Source organism: Sitophilus oryzae, unplaced genomic scaffold (assembly GCF_002938485.1).
Source record: "Sitophilus oryzae breed Bouriz unplaced genomic scaffold, Soryzae_2.0 scaffold_1181_pilon_pilon, whole genome shotgun sequence".
Lineage (NCBI taxonomy): Eukaryota > Metazoa > Arthropoda > Insecta > Coleoptera > Curculionidae > Sitophilus > Sitophilus oryzae.
The window spans coordinates 1363803-1385135 of NW_022145817.1; the positions used below are offsets into that span (position 1 = coordinate 1363803).

The 21333-nt window shown below is 33.0% G+C and overlaps 2 protein-coding genes and 3 long non-coding RNA genes across 6 annotated transcripts; 4 read left to right on the plus strand and 1 right to left on the minus strand.

Annotated features, from left to right (window-relative positions):
* Window positions 1-1754: 1754 nt before the first annotated feature.
* LOC115891454 lies at window positions 1755-4907 on the plus strand. Of its 2 annotated transcripts, none has more exons than XR_004051857.1 (3): window positions 1755-2353; window positions 2422-2711; window positions 3186-4907. It is a non-coding gene; the product is annotated as an uncharacterized LOC115891454 (long non-coding RNA). The 2 variants fall into 2 exon arrangements; XR_004051858.1 differs by having other exon boundaries at window positions 1755-2120.
* Window positions 4908-12156: 7249 nt separating this feature from the next.
* On the plus strand, window positions 12157-12856 carry LOC115891411. Its single transcript, XM_030911854.1, has 2 exons — window positions 12157-12544; window positions 12597-12856. The coding sequence occupies exons 1-2, from the start codon at window positions 12157-12159 to the stop codon at window positions 12854-12856; spliced, it is 648 nt and encodes a 215-aa protein (XP_030767714.1).
* A 295-nt stretch (window positions 12857-13151) lies between these two features.
* Window positions 13152-13437, plus strand: LOC115891456. The gene is made up of 2 exons (XR_004051860.1): window positions 13152-13248; window positions 13310-13437. It is a non-coding gene; the product is annotated as an uncharacterized LOC115891456 (long non-coding RNA).
* Window positions 13438-14015: 578 nt separating this feature from the next.
* On the minus strand, window positions 14016-14498 carry LOC115891455. Its single transcript, XR_004051859.1, has 3 exons — window positions 14371-14498; window positions 14216-14316; window positions 14016-14115 (listed from the first exon to the last, which is right to left on the minus strand). It is a non-coding gene; the product is annotated as an uncharacterized LOC115891455 (long non-coding RNA).
* Window positions 14499-14934: 436 nt separating this feature from the next.
* Window positions 14935-19389, plus strand: LOC115891412. Its single transcript, XM_030911855.1, has one exon. The coding sequence runs from the start codon at window positions 14935-14937 to the stop codon at window positions 19387-19389; it is 4455 nt and encodes a 1484-aa protein (XP_030767715.1).
* Window positions 19390-21333: the final 1944 nt, after the last annotated feature.

Here is a 21333-nt window from a genome sequence, read left to right on the forward strand (position 1 = left end):
CTGTATACAGTAGTTTTATGACTACTTAACTAAGACACAATATATAATTATATCTACCATTTTTTCTTCAAATAATTTAAATTTTTGGACGGAATGAAAATTATATAATTTCCATTTTAATTTTTTAAATTTTAGTTTTGTCTTATTAAGAAAAAAATTACTTTATAACATAAGTTGTTTAAAATTAAAATTATGAAAGTTTTGTGCTTAAATTTATTGAGTGTCACTATAATAGTACACGTAACGACGTCACTAGTAGTCCACATTTAGCCTGTCAGTTAATATTTAATAATTTCCTGGTTGAATTCTAAAAAATTAAGTTTTTACCTAAAAAAATATTTATTATTACAATCACAATGCAAAAGTTATTGATCTCTTTTGAGATATTTAAGTAATAGTCATGTTACCAAATATATTTTTTATTTAGATGAAAAGATTACGCTACAGTTATGTAAGAGTAAACGTTTTGATACAGTTTTATTACGTTATAAAAAATAATAAATATTGTAAATATAGGATATAAAATATATAAAAAATATAGATACATAAACAAAGTTTCATTAAATAAAATATGTAGTTTTTTATTATTTTTTAATATATACTATGATTTAGTGCAGCATTGAATTGTTCTATTGCACGTTTTAACAAAAATAAGATATACCTATGTGACCCCCCAAATTTTGGATGTTTTTTATACCATACTTGCATTTTAGCCGCTTGATCTGGATTTAAAATGTTTTTTTCATATATTTTATTAAACTGTTATATACAAAAAAAAACAATTTATTATATTGTTATATCTCGTTTCATTCGTTATTTTTTTATTTAATTATTATTTTACTTCCAAAAAATCACATACGCTCCAGCAAAATTCTTCTCTGCACTTACCATTTCACAAATGACTCCGAAGAAAAAAAAATCCAGAATCAAAATATTCTTTAATGCACCAAATATAATAAAAAATCGATCGAAAAATCGGAAATTTCGGCTTGTGTACCGCCCGCACCAACAAATATCGCGCGGTCCCGCTAAATCCGATCACCCGGTATAACACCGTCGAAACAATCAACGAACAGTTATGGCAGTTTGCAGTCGATATGTCTTTCGATTAAAAATTGTATAAAATCGGCCAAAAACCAAAACGCGGCTTGGTTTCCCTCTCACTTTCGGAGCGCTACCAGGCAAGTAATTTCTTTTTCCCGACATGTCCTCTGTATGCTTATAATCAAAGATTAAAAATTACTCTTTGCTAATGCAAATTTTTTAAATATTTGAATTGATATAATTTGCTAAAAATAATTTTTTTTTAAATTAGTACCAGTCACCACTAATCCTTAAATCACAGTATTGCCAACTATTTTAATGATTGTTGAACGCACTAATACAATAAAACAATCATCAAACCAGTGAACAGAAACCGTGTTTGCGTATTTGTTAAGATTAAGATATTTTTAGTTATTTTTATTTTATTATTTTATCCACAGGAAATAATATTAGATGAAACGAAAAACAAAACTTTAAAAGCTTCCCATTTACGAAGTAAAATACTTTGATAATAACCACAGGGGAACTGTTTACATTTTATGCGAATGCCAACATCCTATTGTTATTGTTTGGTATGTTGCCCAGTATTTCTCCGCTTTTGTTTATTTTTAATTTTGTATACGTATACTTTGGGGAAATCTTAAGAAAATAATAATATAATTAGCTTACTACTTTTCAAAATTTCGACATTTATAATTTTATTTAGTACTTATTAAGATTCACTCAAGATTACAAGAAAAATAAACTTGAAATATTTGTAAATTTCGTCATTTTTCATCAGCCGTTAGGATTAATTTTTAATCTGACAACGCCGCTCTGTTGTTATAGTATTTTCTATAGTAGGGGAATTGGACGCGGTCAACAGTGTCAATCATGTGTCAATACTGTCGATAAACAGCTGATTGGCATGATCAGCTGTTTGCCGTGCTTTTATTTTTCCATATTTCTTAACTATTAATAAACTATTAATGTATAATTGTTTCATTTTATATAAAAGACCAAAATTAGCATTTAAAATGGGTCTACACTGGCAAAATGTGTGAGAATAAAAGAATTTAAACATCGTCATTTCAAAAGTAAGTACTGTTCTGTGGTAATACAACATCTCGTTTTATTTACCTAAAATATTTACCATGTTTGTTAAAATTTGTTTATTTGTTTTATAATATAATTTTGTGAATATAATATATTATGTATATTATAAGAAGTAATGTTTATATTTTTGTTACAATATTGTCCGATTTAAAATCGTATATTTGTATTTAATTATGAATACAAATGATTTGTATGTTTACATAAATTATAATTGGTATGTTTACATTTGTAAAATAATGCCTATTTACGTTTTCTATTACTAAGATAAATATTTTATTTCAGATTTCTAAAAGATAGTGAGAGGAAAATTAAATGGTTTTCTCTGTTAGGATTTATTCATAGCATAATATTAAAAAGTCGAGCAAAAGAGAACTCAAGAACAGCTGATTTTTTTTATAAGGAATTGAAGAAAATATTTAAAATCTGATGATTTTCACAGCCATTTATGTCGCGATTTGTGGTCTTTCAGTTGTTTCAACATCACCTAGGAAATTAACATTAAGATATCAGGATCCTGCATATAACGAGATAAGAACTATGATCTTGTTAGGATACCTATTCCGTCACAATATGTAAGTACATATATATTTACAGTTTAATTTTTTAATATAAAATATTACTATATACTAATATGTATACACAGATTCAAAGTGTACAGGGTGGTGCCTTTCATACGATATGAAGGTTTCAAGGATTTTTGTTGATGGAAGTTTGTATTGAAAGAACAAATGGAGGGTTTAGAAATCAATCAAATCATACAAATTCACTTTCATTTTCCTTGGAGCCTTTGCGTCCTATGAGAGGTGTTACCCTATATGTATATAGATTTCACCATCGAAAAAGATCTCACCATCGAAAAAAAAAACAGCGGTAGGGTTGGCTTTGAAAGCAAGATTTATGTAATTTTATAAAATGTAAATTTATGTGGTGAATGTCATTGATCGTCAATTTTATTTTGCTCACAATGTATACTCAATGTAGTTATTTATATTCACCAACTGAATATAAATATCATTCACCAACTTCATGTTTATATTTTGTTTTAGGAAGTGAAGATATTCATGGTGTGGAAGTCGTTACTTTAATTACATAGTGCATATGAAATTGGTCCTTTACATCATGTTTAAAATTGACGTAATGCTACTATGCAAAATAGTGAGAGATGTGAACCCTAGGCAGAGCTACAGAATTACTTTTGTTGAGAGACAAATTATGATAGTGATTAGAATCGCATATTCTAGACTTTTACTTAAAAAATGATTTGTTCGGAATGAACTTTTATAGTGTGGAGGAATACCTGCAAATTATAATATGAGGCCTACGTATATGATAATTTTATTATGATCTGTTGTGTTTGTTTTTTTATATTTTGTATTATATATTTGTGTTAGCTTTAAGAATTTATTGACTATTCCTATACAATTGTACATTGTTTTATGGAAATAAATAAATGATTGATTGATTGAATAAGTTAGGAAACCATACGATCGAGAAAAAAACGGCTTCAAAGGCGACTGGGGAATGAAAATATGATAATTTCAGTGAGGTCAAGCCCTAGAAGTCATTTTCTTGGCTCGTACTATTTTTTAAAGGCGCTCTAAGGTTGTAATTTATTTTTACATTAAGTAAATATGATTTTTAAATGGTGTAGTTTAAGATTGACCTCGCTAAATTATCAATCGTCATTCCTCAGCCGCCTTTGACGCCGTTTTTTTTAGACTATTTGCTATAACTATGTTATCTGTTATGCAAATACATATGTCAACAAGTAAAAAGCCAATGAGAAATTAGTTTCTGCTTGGATCCTTACAGTGGCATTTAACAAAATATATATTTTTTCAGGTTACAATATTTTATTTAATATGAACCTGTAAATGTAAGAATATTATACATATATTATATTTTTTACTCAGTCCCTAAATATATTATTAAAATACAACACTTGTGTTTTTTATTAATATCGTGTTATGATTAATACCTAATTAATGTAAAATTATATGGTATGTAAATATCCTTACACTGAGAATTCGTTTGGTCAAAATATTACTCTCTTACTAATATGAATTTGAAAACTACAGAACATTGTTTTTTTTTAGTTTTTGTGCTAATATTTCCACTTAAAATTACCGAATATATTTATGGTATAGGTAGGAAAAGATGAATTTTGTGCTTTTTAATTATACATTATATTAATTATATTATTATTGTAAATAATATCTACTGATATTTAATATAAAAAATAGTTATTCACATGCATCTATTTTTCTTTTGTAATTAATACTATCTAAATAACAAGACATCTTATATAATAGATCCATTAACATTTTAGTTTATCAATTATCAATCACTATACGATATACAATACGTATAATATCTTTTAATTATATCTAACTTTTAATTATTGAATATTTAATAAACAAATTTTTTATAGTGTTTGTTAAATATTTTATAGCATATACTATTATGTATTTATAATAATTTATTAGTTTTATTGCATGAACATATTTTTAAAATTTATTATTAAAAAATATTTTATCTTTGCCTCTAACCACCTACTTCTATATCTCTGGCTTTTACTTTACTATCATCAATGAATCTCAAGGTTAAATTCTGTTTTGATGCTCTTCCGCTGTAAACTCCCCTACCACTTTCCTCTTTACCCCGCTGTCCATAAACTATGGTAGTGGGGGCACTCACCGATAAAACGATGTAGGCACCTCGATTTTGTGAATTTATGAATGACTTGCTCTATCTATTTTTATTCTTAATCTAAGATAATAACTAGTGTATTTGGAGTTTGACAGTATCCAGAGACTATTGAAAAATACAAATTTCTGAAAAAATTATTTTTTCCATATGTGTCCAAAATCCACACAGGCAATATAGGTACTTGATAACGATGAAAAAAATGTTGTTTTAGCAAAACGATAATATTACTAGCCCATTTGAATACAAAAAGAAAACTATTTAAATCTTTATAAAAGAGTATACCATTAATTAAATATAACACCATTATTTCCGCCCATATACTAATTAATTACATACTTAATTGTGTTCGTTAATAAATTATTCTAAATAAATGTGGATTTGAGTCAGAAATCAATATAATAATAAGTTATCACAATTAAAGTCTCTGTTGTTATAAATAACCATTTATTAAAAAATGAAATATCATTTTTAAGGTGTTACTTTTTATCACACTGTCTAATACCCATACAAAATTCAGTTTTTTAGTATTTGGAGCAATTATTATTAATCAACGCAAACAGTCAGTTCATGTAGTTTGAATACTGGAATCATATTAATTGGTCCTCTTTAACAAATATTTAAACAGTTTTTTTATTTTTTTAATGAAATAAACGAATTATATCGACAATATTAGTATCTGTACTCTTTAAAAATTTGGTACATCTTTAAAAACAATCTCAAATGTCAATATTCCACGGGTATATTGATAAATGAGGTCTAAATTATAAGAAAATGCATTTTCTACGAAAACTTGAAGGGATAGGTAAAAAATGGCATAACACAATTTGATAGACAATTAAATTGTGCATCTGATTCTCCTAAAATATACAGGGCGTTTCATTTAAATTAAACAAGTTATTGCCGTTTGAAGCTAATAATTATTTAAAATAAATTTTTAGACACTCTGTATAAGGTAGTATTATTTTTATTATTGCTACACAATAACTGATCAATAAATAAACTTCAGTAAATATTTAGTATTAAAAACTTTCATACCCTTGGAGAAATGAAGCCTTAAAATTTTTTCTGCTATTTCACAAAATTGAAAATATTTCAAAAACGGTAAGGTTTAAGTATTATAAACCTTAATCAAATTTACCTTTATTTTAATCGTAGAAACTAAAAATGTAATAATATACAGGGTGTTCCATTTAAAAAATACAACTTAGATATTTTTTACTTATTTGGGACACTCTGTATCATGTAAAATTATTTTTAAATTGTACCTCTAGTAGTCCTTCATCGAACCCAAAACTTACAATTTGTAAAGATCTCATCGTTTAGCTACAATACTCCGTGTCGTCTGTGGTGAACAACCCTGTAGATATCAATATTTTTTTTTCTAAAATTGCTTATATTTTTTTCAGTGTATTTGTAAAACCACAACAGACTGCTAATGCTCAACAGGAACAAAGTGCAGATTACAACAGTTCTCTTGACAGGACATTATGGTAGTCAAGTGATATTTGAACAAACTCAACATCTGTCAAGGAAATATTTGCTGCAGATTCTGTGATGAAGGTCCTGAAACAGCAGAGCACATTATGTCCCTCGATGCTCTACATCGCAAACGGTACTTTCTATTTGGGAAAGCAAGGTTAGAACCTGAGGGATTATGCTCCCATTCAATCAAAGGCCAAAGATCTGCACAGGCTGGTGCAGGATACAAGGATAGGAGACTTGAACATGCGATAGGAATATTGAGGAAAAAAGTCGTCAGGGAAACAGTATTAAAATATAATAATTTTCCTCTTATAGCGGTCGTAATCGCAAAACTTTACGATTGCGTTGCACCGCTCCTGAACGGCCTTTCTCCTGGCACAGCCCCATGGAGGGGACCCCCAAGCCGTCGCCACTGTCGCCTTCGCTAAAATCGTACTAGCCGGACACTGGCGAAGTGCATGGGAAAACCTTGAAAAGCGGGGTAAGTTCTTGGTGTACCAGAGCAAAGCAACTAACGTTAGGTTTGGTCTGATTTGATGCCTGCTAGAAACTATTATTTTGCATTATATTCTTTGGTTTTATATAAGATATTGGTACAAAAATACACAAAATTGATTTATAAGAACCTACGTAGTTTAATTAGGCGAAAAAACATGTTAATTAATTATAACCTGTATGGCTCTAGTCTCTAGTTAATTAACAAGTCTGAAAAACCATGTGAAATGAAGTTAAACAACCAAACCATTAATTATTATCTATTGATAAGACAAAGTACCCATACAGCACATCAAATCACATTTGCGATGTGTTTACATTATTAGATGTAGACACAGGGTGACACAATTCCTCCGACGTAAATCTGCTACGTTTACACTTTGTAGTTCAACACGTATGCACAAAGGTTAAACGTCCGCCTCACAATATAGCCACAGTATAGCATTTACGTATACACAAAGTAAGGGATACACAGTGTGCAGTAGGATACACAGTGCTTGTGTATTACGTTTAAACTCTGTTTACACATTGCAGTTGTGACTACCGCGTGTATACATGTATTTTGCTTCATATATACATCTTGTGCTAGATAAAACTACTTCTTATGAACGAATTTGGGAAATAATACAAGTTTTGATGCCTAACTTTTCGTTCTTTTTAAGAAATATTTATTCACTGGTACCAATTATATCTTTTTAGAACGAAAATTAGGAAGGCAAAACTTTGTATTTTCCAAAAGCATCTCGATCGTAAGTTCAAGAGAAGTAGCCTTAAAATTGTTCCACTTTTGTTTTTTCCAATTATTTACACTGCAGAAACCAGACGTAAGAAAACACTGTAAAAGAAAAGAATTTGTATCAAAATGTATTAAAAATATAAGTACCTAGTATAACAACATACTAAAATGGTAAATACTGGTATATCGCCACGATTTGGTGGACCTCGTTTAGTCATTTTTTTCTCCTCTTTTCCCTCTAAGCAGTTGGTTTGTTAGCATACTCATTCATCGAGCATTCTGTTGGACTTTGTTGTATTTTATTTCCAGATTAACAATCTCACCCTTTTCACCCCACAAATTTTATATGAAACTGATTATTGAATATTAAACATATCTGTATATTGATCCATCAATAACTTACCGAATATCAGTGCAAGAAGTTTTTTGAAGTGTTTAAATCTTTCTTTCTCTGGTCCATTTAGATTTTTATTATTTTCAAATTAAAAAAAAATATATTGCAGAGCTAACCTCTTTATCATTATACGAGAATATTTGGAGTTTTCATTCATTGGAGTCAAAATTTGGTAAATTGGGTATCGAGTAAGGGAAGAGTCGCTGCTATAATATTAATAATACTCTTAGGAAGGTGTAACAAGGTAATTAAAAACTTGTGCTTACCTTAAAATCTCTTTTAAACTACACACAAACAGAACATTTATATAGAGCGTTTATATTACAAAGTGTCTATATAGATATTTATACTATGTGTATACGTCACATTTTTACAAGGTGTGTACTATAGGCACAACTATGATACGAAGTATCACACATACATATGACTTATACATTGTATGTCTCATAGTCTCATATACCGACGTCAGATTTCATCATTTTAATAATTATTTGTTACGTTACAAAAAACTCTTTAGAATCTTGAGTGCATACGGTATACAACTAGTAAACACTGTATCACACAATTCTATCAATATAAACCTGGGTGTATCTCATATGTATATGTTAGAACTAGATGAACACTTAGGTTCACTTTAACATATTTTGTTTCTCATGTGTCTCCCTTGTAGAAACGTATTTTCATTTGGACGTGCTGTATGGGTAATTTCATGACGTTTCGACCCTTACTTGGTCTTTTTCCAAATGAGTAACTTGAATTATTTAATCTTCGTATTAAATGATATCTTCTACTTGTTTCATCCTGAACGTATATTTGTTACTTGTTAAAACTTACCCTAATTTTTAAAAGTCAATAAACCGTACACACACAGGCAACATAGGTATATACAGGGTGTCACAGAAACAAGTGCAAGTATTTTAAGGGGTGGCAGACCTAGTCAAAAGAAACATTTTTTCTCTTTACCATTTTTCAAATAAGTCCAAAATAACCAAGTTATTTTACTTTGAAAATTTAAACAAAAAATGCTTTTTTGCTTAAATTTTGAGCACCACTGGATCTTTTCTGGATTTTCTTTCATGTAAATTTAATCTACTACCCATGTTGTCATATTATCAAAAAATTATGTTTTTTAACTTAAAACTAAAAAAAAATCCAAAATTTTTTTAAAAAAATTCTAAATTTTCAATTTTTTTTCGCAAAAAAACCTCATAGGCGTGTTTCTGAGGCCAAAATATACTGCCAGTTGAAATACTTGCACTCATTTCTGGGACATCCTGTATAGGTTACCATCATAAAATTTTAGACTACTTTTGAATAGCCCGATGGACGGCTATTCCAGCTCTGCCTGATATAGTTTACTTACGTTTAGTTTTTTTTGGAGATATTTACTTTTGAAGAAAACTTTGAAGAGATATTGTTTGTTGGCATCAGTTACTCTACGAACCCTAACAACTATATGTTGGGATAAGGTCATATTTTGGAATTATTGCCCTGGTTTTTCAAAATGACTGAAAAATATATTACAGTTGAGTTGAATAAACTAGAACAGTTTATAATCATCTGCTGATGATGCTAACATGGTTAGCGAAACGCGCGTCCAGTGTAAAAGTAAAAGTGTTTTGGTGTATTGTGGTGATTTAGTGGTTTATTTTGCTGAGAAATATATGTATGTATAGGTACATATAATATATGTATGTATATAAATATATGTAATTTTTAAAATATAAACATAGCCGTATATCCTAAACAACTTGACAATATTTTTATGAATTTGTAACCCATCCATATTTGCAGTAGCGGATTTTGTTCATAAAAGGACAAACTTGCTGACAACTAAATGTTGGGACAAGTATTTTTAAATAATTAATACCATCATAGGCGGCTTTGCTATAAACGTCACAAATGTCGCAAACTGTTTACTTCAGCAAGTACTTTTAATTTTTTTAATTTTCAATTTTGTTAATTATTTAATTCAAAGTAATGGTCCGTGGAAAAGCTACAAATCAAAAACTACGCGAAATTATCATTCGTCAATACAATACGGGAAAAATAATTCGATAAATTTCTGATGGTTTAAGTATTCCAAAAACCACGGTCTTTAATATAATAAAAAAATACGGCGAATCCGCCAATGTAGACGATAGAGGTAAAAGTTCGGGAAGGCCAAAAGTTGTATCTCAAAGAGATTTACGAAATTTAGTAAAAATTTACAAGTCTGCGAGAAGAAGTACTCTTCGCGAAGTAACAGTTAAATGGAATACTGTAACTGGTTTAAATATATCAAGAGAATGTTGCCGAAAATATATCCATAAATGCGGTCTGGGGCTTTACAAGGTAAACTTTGTTTTGTGTGGATAATGAATTACCTAAAAATTATTGATACAAATTCTTATTTAGGCCAAAGAAAAGCCGCTACTGACAGAAATTCAAAAGAAAAATCGCTACAACTGGGCAAAATCTAAATTATCGTGGACACAAAATGATTGGAATAAGGTCATATTTAGCGATGAGTCTAAATTTGATGTTTGCGTTGGAGATCATCGAAAACGAATAATACGAAATAAAGCAGAAGCCTTTCATAAAGATTGCTTAAAGAGGGTTGTTAAATTTTCTAAGGGGATTATGGTTTGGGGTTGCATGTCAGCAAGAGGTTTGGGCAAATTAAATTTTATAGATGGCACTGTTAACGCCCAAAAATATCAACTCGTACTATAGCTACACATAGCTTAAAAATCATAGAATAAAATTATAGAACTTTAAAATACATGAACATTTTAAGATGTACGTTTTTCGTGCCGATGAATATGCAGAAATGTATAATGAAACACTGTGTTGGTTAAATTTTACATATAAAATGAAAGCGATCTTCTTTTCCAAGCCAACTCTGACGCAAATATTGGCAGTCTTCATTTGTGGATTATTATAAGTGTTGGGTTTTTGAAAGCCGTACGACGTACGATGCGTACAAGGCCTTAGCGCAGGACCTTGATCGCCGCCGGCGGGGAGCGCGTCGCTGGCAGAAGGCAGAAGTCACGTAGGCCCACAGCGCAGCCGAAAAGCACTTGTGTCTAGCCCTAGCAGGCAACTGTTAAGCCCGACCAATCACGTTAGAGTTTTTGACAAACACAAATGAATTACCACACTCCAAATAACCACGCTAACCAACCTGATTGGTCAAGCTTAATAGTTGACGGCTAGGACTAGACTCTTCTCGAAAAGCTTACAAAAACTTAGTATTGCCTGGTGTTTAAGGGGGAGTGCATCGCACTACCATTTTTCTGTTGTCGTGTTATTCAGTAAATTAGAAATAAAGACCATATTGACAAAGACACTCGATTTATTGTCTGTAGCCGTATATAAAAAGTAAACATCATTGAAAAAGACGCTCCATTTTTGGTCCTTCGAGTCGGATAATTGGAAAAGTCCAATTAAGGAAAGAATACGGCTACAAGGCTACATTTATCGAACAAAAGGAACAGGTCAGTGCATCAAGGAAATACAAATAATACAGTGACTTTAAGGACTACCAGGCTAATACTCATTTAAGGAAAGTTAAGGGAATTTAAAGAAGGTCAAGGGACATTTATATGGTTTAAGGAAATTTAAGGTTTAAGGACATTTAAGAAGATTTGAAGGTTATCTACACAGACTGGATACTGACCGAGGTAGGTGCAGTGCGCAACAGGGTGAGCAATTTTAATTTTATATATTTTTGCTTTGATTCATATTTGTCAAAATAAATATTTTTCGTTTGGCTTATTTGACAAAATAAATAGTTTTTGCTTGATTTATTCGAAAAACAGATATTTATGGTTGATTTAGTTGACAAATAAGTATTTTCTTTTGATGTATTTGGTACACATAATTGTTTTATTGTGCATTTTATTATTATTTTGTGCATTAAATTAATTATTGTTTGTATTTTTGTTATTAAGGTGGAAAAAAGGTTAAATTTTAAATAGATTTTGTTATTTATAAGTCCAGTTTTTTCAAATTTATGTACCATTTCTTTTTATTACTTTTGTAAGTTATTAAATTGATTTGTGTTTTATATTTGTAAGGGACGGTTTGTAAAGACAGCGCACTTGGGTTAAGAATCTGTGTCAGATTTAAGGATAATTTAAGGGTAAGGTAAACATTCATAAGGGTTTTTAAGGTAAAGGTTAAGGTTTTAAGGTAAAGGTTAAGGTAAAGGGTCAAGATGACTGATCTAGCTAAATTGACTCGAAAAAGGGGAAATATTAAAGGGCAGCTTACACGGTTAGAAACTTTTATTCAGAATTATGACTCCTCTAAACATCATGAGATTTCGATACGTCTTAAAAGAGCGGGGGAGTGGTGGGATGAATTTGAAAGCATCCAGGACGAAATTGAGGACCTGGATGATTCGGATGAGCAAGTGGCTGAACGCGATGATTTTGGTACAAAGTATTTTGACATTCTTGGTCGCCTAAATTTGCTTGCGCACGGTGGGAGTACACAGGACTCAACTGCTCCAAGAACGGAAGTACGTCTTCCACCAATGGAAGTACCTATCTTTTATGGTTCATACAAGCAGTGGTTGGAATTTCACGATTCTTTTAAGTCGTGTAGATTCGAATTTGTCTTTAACTAATATTCAAAAATTTTATTATCTAAAAGGGGCGCTTAAGGGTACGGCGGCTAATGTGATCCATTCGTTGGAGGTGTCTTCAGAAAATTATCAGGTTGCATGGGATCTTTTAAAGGAAAGGTTTGAAAATAAAAAGTTAATCGCTCTTAGTCATATTGACTCTATTTGCAATGTACCGGGTCTTACCAAGGAGTCTCATTCCGGGTTAAGGAAAATGTTAGATGAGCTGCGTAAGGATTTAAGGGCACTCAAAATTTTGGGTTTAGGCGTAGAACACAGGATACATTAAAATACGCAACCAACCGTCCAATCAGATGAAAGAGGTACGTACCCTATCGTTGGGTATTGTGCAATCACGTGATGGTGATGCTCATGTCGTATGACGGTTAAATCTTTGGTTAGAATTTTTGTTGTTGTTTTTACCGAAGAGTTTTTACCTGTTTTTACAGTTTTTACTTTATTTTTCTATTTACATCAGATTTATATTTTGTAATTGCCTATCAGACAATACGTATTTAGAAAAATAATAAGAATTAGGATCGTGTTTTTTTTAAATCCTGGATATTAATTGAAACCCTTTGGTAACATTACTGCTTTTGATATAAAAAGTGCATTTTTGATTATTTACTTGGGTTAGGATATTAAAATATCGGTTGGATTGTACGACATAAATAGATGTAGGTATGATTATTTATATATATGTATGTATTTATAAAGCTTACTATCTGTTTTGCATTTTCAGTTTTTGATCAGACATTTGATTTTATTTGTGAAATGCCCACAAAAAAGCTTCCAATGATTCAACATCAGTGTGTTTGCTGCATAATGGATCATTCCTGCTGAATTTTTAGATCATTTGAAGACTACACGGAAAAAACCAGATAATATGTTACATTTTCATAGAAATTGATAGCGAGACAATTTTATAGGCAAGTGTTAGCATTATTCGAGGCACCATCAAAGAAAGCAATAATAATATGCTTAGTCCCAGATATATTACAGCTTAGTTATTTTTTGCCCTACAGGAGAAAAAACCAGAGTAGTTCACTCGTAATTGCATTTTCTCGGCTCCAGTTAAAATGAACAAAGCTGGTTTTTCCTGTGGTCTTCATTTGAAATAACGTAAATAAATGTTTATACATATGTATGTGATGATTAAATTGGTGTTAAGGAAATAAAAATGTCTTTCGATATTAATATATATTTTTCGATATTAATATATACCTAGGTATAGGTATATGTATATTTATTTTGAAATAAATTACACTTTTAACAGTTTAATGGAGTTTTTAAAGCCAGTTATAATATTTATATTTTAAAAACTTGAAATCATAATGTGGATGTAATCACGCATTAAACCACAGACTAACTTATATAAGTCAAAAAGTAGATTTTAGTGTTAACTTTATATAACTTGTAAGTAAAATAATAACAGGTATCTGGTACAATAATAGGTATCTGATATCCTCACTTAACGTAGAATAATATTCTACCCAACTCAATACTATGTCCAACAAGAGTTTCAAATATATCGGGCCCTAATCGTTCCTGAAAATAGTATTTTTTTACATTGTTATAGGTACCATATTCTAAACTATTTAATATTTCAGTCACTTAAAAAGTTAATTTGTATTGAATAATTGCCTACCATTAAAGCAAATTTGGATTAGTATTCTTAATGGGCATATTCTGTGTATGGATATAGGTACTTCCTCCAGATTTTGGGTTCAACCAATTTATTCTTAAAACCTGAAACATCTACATATAAAAAATAGACAGGTTACTAATTATAATAAAATTTACCCTTAGAATTATACTTCTTTAACAAATAATTTCCATTGGTATACTTTTCCATGACAAGTAATCAACTTCCTAACATTTTTTAATTGATGTAATACTTCCTCACGATGCGAAAAGAAAATCTTTTCTTTAGCACAACAAAGGACAAACGATATGTTGGCTTACTTTCAGATTAGTTACTTTTCCATAGATATCCTCATGTCAATTCAAAGACGATGAACATGAAAATGATCATCACATGAAACATCACAAACTAAAACCTAATAAACAAGTTTATATCGAATATAGAAATAAATTTAGTGTTCTTACCTATTGTCGTCCAAATCCACGTTAATAGATAATTAATTTTTTGATTTTTATCTTTTATTTTTAAATATATCTTTCGAACTACTGGTTTTAGTAATTATTAAATTAAACGAACTAAAAAGTCAAAAATAATAAACAATTAATTCTCTTGTCAATTGTCAATTTTCTCCAGGTACCGAACATCATCGATAACGCACGATCTACAACGATTACTCCTTTGATCTGATTGGACGGTTCAATGACGGTTGGTTGCGTATTTTAATGTATCCTGTAGAACACTGGGATCCAATACTAATTTACTTGCTTGAATCGAAATTGGATCCTATTACCAGGAAGGAGTGGCAAAAACAAGGTTCGGTCGATAAATTTGCTACTATGGATGATTTTTTTAAATTTTTGGTAAACAAATGTGCAGTATGGGAAACCAATATCAGATCTTCAAATACTGATGACCAAGGGAAAGGGAAACCTCACCTACCCCCTCCCCGATCTACAACTAAAACATTTAGTTGCATACTTTGTAAGGCAGATGAACATTGTTTACAGAAATGTAAACAATTTTTGGATATGTCGTTGGAGGACAAGAGGGGAGTGGTGTCAAGGTCAAATGCTTGTTGGAAATGTCTCAAACTGGGACACAGGGTGCATGCATGTACATCTGGAGGTTGTAGGCGTTGTAAGGGAAAACATCATCTTCTGCTGCATGATAATCAGCACACAGGTAAGGAAACTCGGGATTCCAAGGAAGGCGCAGCGGAAGGAGGTGGCTCAAAGGTATTTAACGGTCATAGTAGTGAAGATAAAGGTCTCGAGATGCAAGGTGTAAAAAAGGAAATTACGGAGGTTCTCTTGTCTACTGCAGTTGTAAGGGTTAAGGATATAGAAGGTAAATGGTATGAGTATAGGGCGTTGTTAGACTGCGGGTCACAGACTTCATTCGTGACCAAGGCGTTTCGTGATATATTGAGGCTTCCAATGAAAAGGATAAACAGTTCAATTATGGGTATAGGGCCCGAAACCATGAGCATTGATCACTCGGTAGTTGCAAGGATTTATTCGATTCATTCGCAATATAATGCTGACGTGGGGTTTCTGGTAATGGATGAGATTTCTAACAACATTCCTTCGGTTAGTATTGATTTAAAATCACTTAATTTACCTGAAAACATTAATTTGGCGGATCCATCTCGTGGTGAACCAGGTAAGATCGATATGCTATTGGGTGCTTCAGTGTTTTGGTTCGTTTTGGGCACAGAGAAGGTTGAATTAGGTAAAGGTAAGCCTCTACTTTATGGAACAAAGCTGGGATTCGTGATTGCTGGGACTATGCATTTAAAACCAGGGCAAATGCAAGTGCATAAGCAATCACAACCAAAAAGGTGTCATTTCTCATCTAACTGTTCGGTTCAGGGGCAGTTAGAAAAATTTTGGGCTCTAGAAGAAATAGGTTATGAGAAACGACTAACAAGGGAAGAAGAAGAATGTGAAAGATTTTTCGCGGAAACGACGAAACGAAACGAAGATGGCAGATTCGTTGTCAAGTTGCCAATACGTGTCGGGGTACCAGAGTTAGGCAATTCAGTCAATCTGGCGATAAAAAGGTTTTCTTCATTGGAGAAAAAATTAGAAAGGGACAATGAATTGAAGGAAATGTATCACGCATTCATAAAAGAATATCTTTTATTGGGCCATATGTCTAGAGTATATTCGGATAAGGAAATTAATGAACCTGTAGCGTATTATCTACCACATCACGCGGTTATGAAGAAAACATCACTGACCACCAAGCTAAGAGTTGTTTTTGATGCCAGCGCACCAACTAACACTGGAGTGTCTTTAATTAATCAGCTAATGGTCGGTCCAAAGCTGCAAGATGATATTTTTGATATACTAGTACGTCTTAGGAAATATGCAGTAATCATAACAGCTGATGTGGAGAAAATGTTTAGGCAGGTTTGGGTTGCGGAGGAGGATCAGGATCTGCAAAGAATTTTATGGAGATTCAACGAGGATGAACCCATCGGACATTTTAAGTTAAACACGATTACTTATGGGATGGCATGTTCAGGATATTTGGCAGTAAAATGTTTGCAACAACTCTCGGAGTGTGAGGATGATAAAGTAGGAAGGGCAATCATGAAGGACTTTTACATGGATGATCTCTTGACAGGGGCAGATACAGTTGAAGAAGCCCGAGAGATTAAGAAAGGGATCAATCAGGTGTTAGCTTCGGGTGGTTTTATCCTGAGAAAATGGAGTTCTAATAAACCAGAAACTCTGTTAACCTGCGATGAGCCAAATGTGGAGCATTATATATCAGGAGATAACACTTCGAAAACACTAGGTATCAGATGGAATCCACACCTAGATACCTTGCACTACGATTGTCCTGAAGATTATGGTGTTTTATTGGACAATAAGGTAACCAAACGCATAATTTTGTCATTGATATCCCAGATATTCGATCCTTTGGGACTGTTGGCTCCTGTTATTATTAAAGCTAAACTTGTACTTCAACTATTATGGAAGGAAAAGGTAGGTTGGGACGAGGAAGTTCCGCAAGGTGTTCTAGTTCCATGGTTAAATTTGAGAGAGGAATTTCAGAAACTAAAGGTGTTTCAAATAGAACGGCAGGTTATATGCACAGGGTCTAGGGATTTTCAGATACATGGTTTCTGCGACGCTTCGCAGAAGGCTTACGGGGCTTGTATTTTTGTGAGATCAGTAGACCAGAAGGGAGATTGTCACGTAAGGTTGTTATGTTCGAAATCACGGGTTGCTCCACTTAAAGTAATATCTCTTCCCAGATTAGAATTATGTGGTGCCCTTTTGTTGGCTAAGTTGGTTAAGGCAGTTTTACAAGCGATCGATATAAATCCGTCTCAAATAAGGTATTGGTCGGATTCGTCCATTGTGCTGTCTTGGTTGTCAAGGGAACCTTCGACTTGGACAACATTCGTGGCAAATAGGGTCGCGGAGATTCAAACCCTCAGCGGAGGCAACCAATGGGGTCATGTACCATCAGAGCAAAATCCGGCGGATTTGGTCTCCAGGGGTACTGACTGTGACAGCTTAAGTGAAAATTTATTATGGTGGGAAGGCCCATTCTGGTTATCTCGCGAAGAGAATTACTTTCCTCAAACTCATATTCCTAGTGTTGATGTCATTCCTGAGCAGAAGATCATAAAACATTCATATATCGTGACGGATCTTAATAAGGTGCTTAGAAGGTTCTCGAATTTCAATAAATTACTTCGAACATTCTCTTATTGTTTAAGATTTATGCAAAATTGCAGGGCTTCTAAAAGAGGGGAACCACCTAGAAGAGGTCCATTAACGGTACAGGAGCTTGATAAAGCATGGACAGTGGTAATCGCATTAGTTCAACGTGAAGTTTTTGGTGCTGAAATTAAGGCCATAGAAGGGGGATGCGGGCTGGATAGACGAAGTAGAATTTTGTCTCTTAATCCGTTTTTGGACAAGGATGGGCTATTAAGGGTAGGAGGTCGGCTAGCCAAGGCTAATCTTAGTTATAATCAGCGGTTTCCGGTAATACTTCCAAATAAACACGACGTCACGCGGTTAATCATTCTATGTGAGCACTACAAGCATTTACATGCAGGTCCGCAGGCGCTTTTAGCAGTAATGCGTCTCAAATACTGGCCCATATTAGGTCGTCAAACAATAAGAAGTGTTTTATCGCGTTGTATTGTATGTTTTAGGGCAAAACCAAAGGATTTTAGGCAATACATGGGGGAGTTACCAAGCAGTCGTATTGTTCCAAGTCGGCCATTCGAAAATTGTGGGGTTGATTACGCAGGGCCATTTTTTGTTAAATCAGGCACAGTTAGAAAACCTGTTATTACCAAGGCGTATTTATGCGTCTTTATATGCTTCGCGACTAAGGCGGTCCACCTAGAATTGGTCGTTGATCTAACGACCCAAGCTTTTCTTAACTGCTTTAAGAGGTTCATCGCACGTAGGGGACTTTCTAGGAATGTGTACTCCGACAATGCGACAAATTTTATAGGGGCTAATAATGAATTTACGGAACTTAGTCGATTTTTACAGGATAAGGGTAACCAGGAGGTTTTCTCACAGTACTTTACAAATTCATTTATAAAATGGCATTTCATTCCACCACGTTCGCCGCACTTTGGGGGTTTGTGGGAGTCTGCGGTGAAATCCGCAAAGTATCATCTAAGGAGGGTTTTGAATGATCAGAAGTTGACGTTTGAAGAGTTGTATACAGTGATAACCCAAGTGGAGGCATGTCTGAATTCCCGGCCAATTACTCCTGTAAGTGAATCTGCGGATGATTTGGAAATTTTAACGCCAGGTCATTTTTTAATGGGTAGCTCACCCTCTGCTCTACCTCAAGAAGATATAAAAGGTCATAATCTAAATCGCTTACAAAGGTATCAGTTATTGACTCAGTTTATCCAAAGTTTTTGGAAACGATGGCAAACGGAGTATTTGAGTAACTTGCAACAGCGATCTAAGTGGCGCATAAGAGCGGACTCTATAAAGATTAATGACATGGTGTTGGTGAAAGAAGATAACACTCCGCCCATGAAATGGCAGTTAGGACGAGTAGTGGAGTTACACACGGGTAGTGACGGGATATGTCGTGTTGTGTCGCTTAAAACCGCGAGTGGTTTAATAAAGAGGCCTACTTCTCGTGTATGTGTTCTACCATTTGAAGGCAGTAATTAATAAGAATTTTAGGAACATTAAGGATTTAGTGTTTAAAATAGATTTTAGGAATTAGGGTTAAGGTTTTTGAAAGACAAGCTTTCAAGGGGGGCGGCATGTTGGGTTTTTGAAAGCCGTACGACGTACGATGCGTACAAGGCCTTAGCGCAGGACCTTGATCGCCGCCGGCGGGGAGCGCGTCGCTGGCAGAAGGCAGAAGTCACGTAGGCCACAGCGCAGCCGAAAAGCTTACAAAAACTTAATATTGCCTGGTAGAGATCTGCACGGGCCGGGTAGCCCGAACGGGCCTCAGGCCAGGCCCGGCCCGAACACGGGCCACGTGCCGGGCCGGTTTCGCACTGTCAATAGGGGTCGGGCCTCGGGCCGGGCCGGTTCCGCACTTTAAATAAACACAACTTTGCTTCTGTACATGTTTTTGAGACACCCTGTATTATAATAGGTGTTTTTAAGCTATGTTTTTGTGAAATTGATAGATTGTCTGGAATCTGGAAAGAACTACTTGGAATAATTGTAATTGAAAGGATTTTTGTAATTTTATTTTGATCATTTTATTTTAATGGTTCGGGCCGGGCCGGACTAGTTTAAGTTTTAACTTTCCACAAACCGGGCCGGGCTTACAAAACCAGTAGGTTTGAATAGAATGCCCGAGAAGAGAAGTATCTCTTCTCGGGCCGGGCCGGGTCGGGCTACAAAAAACCGGCCCGTGCAGGTCTCTATTGCCTGGTGTTTAAGGGGGAGTGCATCGCACTACCATTTTTCTGTTGTCGTGTTATTCAGTAAATTAGAAATAAAGACCATATTGACAAAGACACTCGATTTATTGTCTGTAGCCGTATATAAAAAGTAAACATCATTGAAAAATTCACAGTCCTTTACAAAGATGCAACCGGGGGGGCATTGAAAATGATGAATAAAAACGTAAAAATATGATTAGTGTTAATATGAGTGTATTACATACATATGTTTAAATAACGAACTTAACAAAAAACAACTGATTTAAAGATTCACTGAAAAAGTAGTAGTGTTAACATTAAATAAAACATTATCAATAATAATTATGCAATCGCACCTATCCGTAAAACAAGCAAGCAAAAAAACCTCGAAAAACAAAATAACATACAAAACATCAGGTTAACATGATGACAGATCATGATCAATGACAGATAAAGAATTCTTACGGAAAGTTACACTTTACGATATAATTTTTTAACTGTTAAAGGCAAACCCCATTTAAACACAAAACTTTTTAATACCTACTACTGTATCTAAAAGACTTTTTTTAAATTACTAAATTCTTAGCCACACTTCTGTTTTTCTTGGCTGTTGTACGTCACGTCACAGATCCACATCACGTAACAGGCCCACGTTTGCACCACAAGGCGATGCTGCAGACCACTATCCACTAGGTAGACCGGTCGTAGAAATTTATGTTATACAACTTGTAATCAATCTACAAAAATATTATCAAAAACTTTTTTTCTTTTAAAATGTGTTCAGATTTTGTAAAAAGTATAAGTCAAAATCGCAAAACTTAAATTTGATATGGGTTTCTTAGTTTTTAACTAATATAGTGGCCAATTACCAAAAATTCCTTTTCAATGAAAATTAATGAGTTAAATAAAATAATTTAATAAATTACTAGCTTTTCTCGCGACTACGTTCGCGTTACACCTCGAATCGTTCATGCATTGATTTAAATGATTTTTTACTTCTTTATAGAGGGCTAGTGAGCATAGATGTTTTTTATTTTTCATCTTTTTTTTTATTTATTAAGAGCACTAATACTCTCTTTATAGGTTATTTTTATTCTTTGAAGGATAATTGAGGAAGATATATTTCGTTATGATGTCATTAAATAAACCCTTGTATAAAATTTTATACTGTCTGGTTTATAATGTTATAGTATTGCATTTTAGTACAGCAAACTTTCATTCCCTATTCTAC

What these genes read in the sequence shown, in the direction of transcription:
- LOC115891411 (XM_030911854.1), top strand. Translation starts at nt 12,157, where the DNA reads ATGACTGATCTAGCTAAATTGACTCGAAAAAGGGGAAATATTAAAGGG. An exon ending in TCACGATTCTTTTAAGTCGT is followed by an intron (nt 12,545 to 12,596) that starts GTAGATTCGAAT and finishes ATTATCTAAAAG; the next exon opens with GGGCGCTTAAGGGTACGGCG.
- LOC115891412 (XM_030911855.1), top strand. Translation starts at nt 14,935, where the DNA reads ATGTATCCTGTAGAACACTGGGATCCAATACTAATTTACTTGCTTGAA.